The sequence below is a fragment of the Gracilinanus agilis genome, unplaced genomic scaffold (assembly GCF_016433145.1).
Source record: "Gracilinanus agilis isolate LMUSP501 unplaced genomic scaffold, AgileGrace unplaced_scaffold34509, whole genome shotgun sequence".
Classification (NCBI taxonomy): Eukaryota; Metazoa; Chordata; class Mammalia; order Didelphimorphia; family Didelphidae; genus Gracilinanus; species Gracilinanus agilis.
In genome coordinates, this window is record NW_025367478.1 from 1,016 (window position 1) to 7,263 (window position 6,248).

The window sequence follows — 6,248 nt, forward strand, 5'->3', positions numbered from 1 at the left end:
GTAAGGGTAGGCAATGGGGGTTCAGTGACTTGCCCAGGGTCACATAGCTGGGAAGTATCTGAGGCCAGATTTGAATCCAGGACCTTCCCTCTCTAGGCCTGGTTCTCTATCCACTGAGCCAGCCAGCTGCCCCCAGAACAGGGAGAGGTTTGAGGCAGCAGGTGCTACGTGGCAGAGATAGGCAAGATCCAGAGAACAACCAGGCACTTCTCTAGTGGGAATGAGGAAGTAGGAGGACGCTCACTCCTTCAGGAATTTGGCCCACGTTTAGCCCATCCCAGACCAGTCCTGATGTTTGTGTGTCTGTTTCCCTGCAGATGGTTTTCCTTTATTGCTTAGAGGTGAAGTACCTGCACAATCAGGTATGGCGGCATTCCTCCCCTGTCTAGGGCTGCCCTCCTTCCTGCCCCCCGCTGGGTCGTGCCCTTTCCTGGGGCTCTGGCTTTTAGGGACCAGCCTCCAATGCCTTTCTTACACTTGGGTCCTCCTGGGCTGGAAGGAATGGGAAAAGTTGGGCTGTGGAAGTCATTAGAGGCTCTCCTTGGCCACCCACTGGGAAACCCCCTTCTCCCGCCCCCTAACTCAAGGCTCGCGCCTGCTCTCTGCTCCCTCTCCCTCTGGGTCCCTCTGGGTCCCTCGGGGACCCTCCAGCCTCCTCTCACACCTGGTAAGAAGGGAGCGAGGGGCAAGGGTGGCGGCTTACTCGACCCGGTCTCCTAAAGAGCATCTCATGCCAGGCTCCTTGCCTGGTACCCCGGGTCGGGGTGGGCACACAAGCATCTCAGCTCTACAAGTCCAACCCCCTCATTTTATAAGAAATCGGAGGAGAGAACTAGAAAAGGAGGTGACTGTCTCAAGGTCACACAGTCAGTCAGTCAAAGAGCTGGTGACCGAAGCCAGGACTTCTTGCCTCCCCTCCATCATCTCTGCCTCCTTCATTAAGGGACACTCACAAGGTCACGGGCAAAGACACAAAGCCCCATTCACCAACACCCAGAGACCGCCAGAGCTTAACTCTCACATCAGGGGACCCATTCGATGGCCCCTCATCGCTCCGTGGTCATGCCTTGGACAGATACCTGAGACCCCCTCACGGACAGGCACAAGAGCTCCTTCCCCTCCAGTGACACACCTGTAGGTGGGCTCACAGCGGCCGAGGAGGTCCTACTGTGAGGGGACCCCTCCACCAAAGCATGCCAACGGGGCGCCCACAAAGACTCGAAGAAGAGCTGGGAGTCTGAGTGTTCTGTGTTTTCCCGTATTTCAGGGCATCGTCTGGCCTCAGGTTCTCAGCAGCATCCTGGCAAATGGCATCAATGTGTTGGCTAACTATATCTTCGTCTCCGTTTTGGATATGGGAGTGCCGTAAGTAGCCGCTGGGCACTACAGAGGCAGGAAGAGTCTTTCTGGTATGGTGACAATAACAAGCTCAGAAATCACCACAATAATAGCAGCTGGCATCGCGATAGCCCTTTTAGGTCTCCAAAGCACTTTACCAATATTGTCTTGTTTGAGCCTCCTCCTGGGAGGAAGATGATATTATCCATTTAGCACGGCACCCGACACACAGTAGGTGTTTAATACATGTTTGATTTACAGATGAGTAAACTGAGGCAGACAAGTGACTTCCTCAAGGGCAAACAGCTAGTATCTGCAGTAGGATTTGGACTCAAGTTTGCCGGAACAGGGATGAAAGGACTGACTTCCAGTTGGATGCCGATGGGGAAAGGGCAGAAGAGGATTAAAGAAGGAGAAAGAGAGGGAAAAAGCTTCCTCTAGGGCAGAAAGGGCAGGAAGAGATGGGGACCCCTCTCAGGACACAGCAAACGTCATTGCAAATGTGGCATAAATTGAGGTACAAGGAGCACCCCAACTCCCCCTTCTGGAGAGCACGGAGCTCTAGGCTGGCTTCTTTCGCTCTTGCCCACCTTTCAAATGTGGCGACCCCAGATACGCCTGCTTAGGGGTAGGTTCGCCGACCCAACAAGGGGGAGAAGGGCATTTCAGATGGAGGCAGAGGAGGGGGAAGGAAGGTGGGTCCATTAGTCAAAGTAATAGGAGGGGATCATAGAACCATAAGCCTTAGAGCTAGGTGGCTCAGTGGATAGAGAACCAGACCTGGAGATAGGAAATCCTGAGTTCCAATCTAGCTTCAGACACTTCCTAGCTGTGTGACCCTGGACAAGTCACTTAACCTCATTGCTGAGCCCTTACTTCTCTTCTGCCTTGGAACCAAAACACAATATTGATTCTAACACAGAAGGTAAAAGTTCTTTAAAAGATTGGGAGATGGAAAGGAACTCGGACACCACAGGATTCTAGAATCAGAGCTGAAAAGGGACTGAAAAGGAACTTTGGTTCAACCAACTCTTTCATTTTACAGATGAGTAAACCGAGGCCCAGAGAGTGGTTTGCTTGGAGTCACACAGGCAACAAGCAACAGAAGTACAAGTTGGACTGGGTGGCCTGGTAGATAAACCTGTGAGCTTGAAGGGAGGAATTTCTGAACTCCAATCTTGCTTTAGGCACTTAATCCCTTCGTGAGACCCTAGTCCTTTCCGTTTCCTTCTCTTGGCCAAGTTGTCTCATCTGTAAAATGGCTAGATGGGACTCTGATCCCCAACGTCTGTCCTGGCTCTAAATCTATGCTCTTCAGCTCCTACAAATCCAAGATCATTTTGTTCAACTTCTTGAAAAAGAAGCTCGAGGCCAGTGCCCAAGGTCACAGTGAAGAAAGAGCAGATCCAGAATTTGAACTCGGGTCTCCTGACTACAAATGTCAACTTCTATCTGCTGCTCCATCTTGCCTAAACTAAGGCAAACATCTCAGGAGCCTGACCTCGTGTTTTCTGTCTGTGCGCAGCCATCAGTGTTGGGGGGCGCCTCTAATCTAAGGGGTCTCCTTCCTCCCTCCTGGGGGCTGTTCTAGGGGGGCCACTCTTGCTGTATCGCTTGGGCACAAACCCAATAGCAGTGCCTCCCCCTGGAGAGAAACAGGCTGCCTTGGGGGAAGCCTCTACAAACATTTCTTACTCTGACGAGGACTACTATAATTATCGCAGTTATTTCAGCGTCCACCTAAGTGGGAAGGTATTGAAGCCCATACAATGGGGGTGGAGAGCAAGGACAAAGGGTCCCCAGGAAGCCTTCCCCGCTGGACCTTCCTCTCTCTCCCTTTCCTTCTTTCCCAGGGGCTCTGCTTTGGCCAACACCATTTCCCAGTTCATCCAGGCTATTGTCCTCTTCCTGTATATCATGGTGAGAAAACTCTACCGGGAAACGTGGGAAGGTACAGTGTTTGTTCTTTCTGTCACAGCCATCCAAGCGGCGCTCTGTCTGTTCATCCCCATCCCTCTCCAGGTGCTAATTAATCCCACGGCACGGCTCTTCTTAGGTCAAGAGAAATGGGGCGGGGGGGTGGGGGGTGTCTGGACATGGCGATCGAGGGTCTAGAGCAGTGATTCCCAAAGTGGGCGCCACCGCCCCCTGGTGGGCGCTGCAGCGATCCGGGGAGCAGTGATGGCCACAGGCGCATTTATCTTTCCTATTAATTGCTATTAACATTTTTTTTTAAATTAATTTCCAGGGGGCTAAGTAATATTTTTTCTGGAAAGGGGGTGGCAGGCCAAAAAAGACCTGAAACCCCTGGGCCAGAGCTAGAAGGGATCTCGGAAGCCAACTGGTCCAGCTCTTTTGTTTTCCAGAGGTGGACAGCATTAGAGATGGACGTTGAACCCAGATCCCCTGCCTACAGCTAATGTTCTTCGCCCTGGACCAATGCCTCCTAGGAGGCATTATGCCCATTCAACACTTTCCTACCTCAATTAATCTCCTCAAAAGCACTGTGAGGAAGCCAGGATTAGAATGAGTAATCACCTCTTCTTTCCTTCCCATTTTACAGATGGGAAAGGAAAGGAGAAGAGGTGATTAATCATTGATTAACTGAGGCCCTGAGAGGTTAAAAATGGCTTGATGGAGGTCACAGAGGAAGCTAGTGGTAGAAAAGAGACCCAAACTCGGGTCTCCTAACTGGTGGGGGACAGTGTTTCCAGCACCCCTGCCAGAGTGAGGCCCTGCCAAAGCTGGAAATAGCCGGGGGAGACGGAGCCTGCACCCCAGAAACTGGCATCTAAAGGAGGAGAATGTCTTCCCTTTGGGGACTCGGCTGCCTTCCTGTGCCTTTCCCCACCCCAGCATCACCTGCCTCATTGCTCCTGAGCCCGGCTATGGTCCAGCTATTACTTCTTCCAGGAGCTTTTCTGCCAGGCCAGAGGAATAGCTCGAGATGACCGGCATGAGCTGAAGTCTTGGGCCCCACAGGCTGCCTGGGTTTCACGGGGGATCTTCTGGGGGATCTCCTGGGGAAGCGGGAAACCGCAGCAAAGCTGGTCACCAGCCCCACGGATGGTAGCCATTAGTCGCCTTTGCCTTCCAGTAGCAACCTGAGCCTTGGCCCTCCCCCATGACTGCCCGCCTTTGCCCACCATTTCTGGGGAGGAGGCGAGGGCGGAGGCTGGTGGTGGTGGCCGGCCGCTGGCCTTGCCGACTCTTCTCCAGTGAGCTCTCTGTCCGGATCCTGGTTGCTGTCCTCCGGCTCCCACCCGCCCTGCCCCAGCAGTTTTAGTGCTGAGCTTCTGGTCATGGAAGATAAGAATGATAACCTTGGAGGAAGGCCTGGCTTCAAATCCTGCCTCAAACAGCCACCACTCTATGATCCTGGCTCAGTCTGGCCTCATTGTGCCTCAGTTTTCTCATCTGTCCAATGAGGACTCGTCGACCTCTGAAGTCTTTTCCAGCTCTAAATCCGTAACGGCTGCTCTAAATTCCCCGTTCTTTAGCCTCCTTGGCTCCCAAACCTGTGTCTCACCTACCTCAAGCACACGGGGTTGGGTGGCACCTTGGTGCCTGCCCCCATTGAGCCAACTGAATTTGTTCTAGCATCTGGATCTGCCCTCCAGCCCCCACTTGACAGTTCTGGGTCCGACGGCCCTAGCGCTTTCCACTGTGCCATATTGCCTCAGCTTGGCTCCTTCCATGAAAGGCTGGCTTTGCTGAGACCATCCTAGGTTAGATCTCCTCAGATGCAACTTTGAGCAGCTCCAGGCCAATGGATGAAGCCTCTGGATTGTGCTAGGGGCAGGGGGCCAGGCAGGGGACGCCAGGAAAAGCCAGAGGCAGTTGGGCTCTGCTGCTCGACATCACTCCAGCCACCCTCCTTTCTTCTTCCAGGTTGGTCCCTCCAGTGTCTCCAGGACTGGGAAGCCTTCTTGTCTCTGGCTATCCCGGGCATGCTTATGATATGTATCGAATGGTGGGCCTATGAGATTGGAAGCTTCCTCATAGGTGAGACCTTGCCGTATTCACAGAGCTATGGAAGGGGCTGGAGGGAAGACACCAGAGCTGTTTCCCCCTGTTTGGAGAGCTCTCAGGTGGAAGATAAATTAAGGGCTGATCCAGGAATAGTGAGTGAAAGTTCGGGAGAGGCAGCATCATAATGAGAGTCATCCATAAATGGAAGGGGCTCCCCGGGGAAGGGCCACAGGACCGAAGAGGTTTGATGGTGGTTTGGTGCTTTCTCAGTCATGTTTGACTCTTCCTGAGCCTATTTGGGGTTTTCTTGGCAAAGATATTGGAGTGGCTTGCCATTTCCTTCTCCAGCTCATTTTAGAGATAAGGAAACCGAGGCACACAGGGTTAAGTGACTTGCCCAGGGTTATACAGCTGGTGTCTGAGGCTTGATTTGAATTCAGGTCTTCCTTACTCCAAACCCAGAGCTCTATCCAATTGAGGTTTCAGCACCTTTTCCTCTTTCTTGCCCCCGTGTGCTACGGTGTCTGGTCTGTGTCCTGGAAGAAGGCTGACCCTATGTGTTCTTCAACATTTTGCTTTCTACTAGGTTTGCTAAGTGTGGCGGAACTGTCTGCCCAGTCCATAATTTATGAGGTGTCAACTATTGCGTACATGGTGAGTGCAAATCTCCCGTCCCTTCTGGCCTTGGAAGCAAGAGGCAAGAGAGCTAAAGAACCACTTTCCCCCCTTTTCCTCATAAACTTTCCTAGTCTGGCTCCTATTGACTGTCCTTGGAGACCTTTGACCAGGGGACTTAGAGCTGAGAAATTCTTACAGACTATCTGATCCAAACCCATAAAGGCTTGAAAAGGGCTAAGAACCTTCCTTCCTTCCTTCCTTCCTTCCTTCCTTCCTTCCTTCCTTCCTTCCTTCCTTCCTTCCTTCCTTCCTTCCTTTCT

The 6,248-nt window shown here is 52.4% G+C and overlaps 1 protein-coding gene across 1 annotated transcript; it reads left to right on the forward strand.

The window, feature by feature from the left end:
- Nucleotides 1-317: 317 nt before the first annotated feature.
- LOC123254871 (multidrug and toxin extrusion protein 2-like) lies at nt 318-6,192 on the forward strand (the record flags this gene model as incomplete). Its single annotated transcript, XM_044683778.1, has 5 exons — nt 318-362; nt 1,268-1,365; nt 3,192-3,289; nt 5,230-5,343; nt 5,897-6,192. Coding segments are annotated over 5 exons (594 nt in total), but the record flags the coding sequence as incomplete, so codon positions are not given.
- Nucleotides 6,193-6,248: the final 56 nt, after the last annotated feature.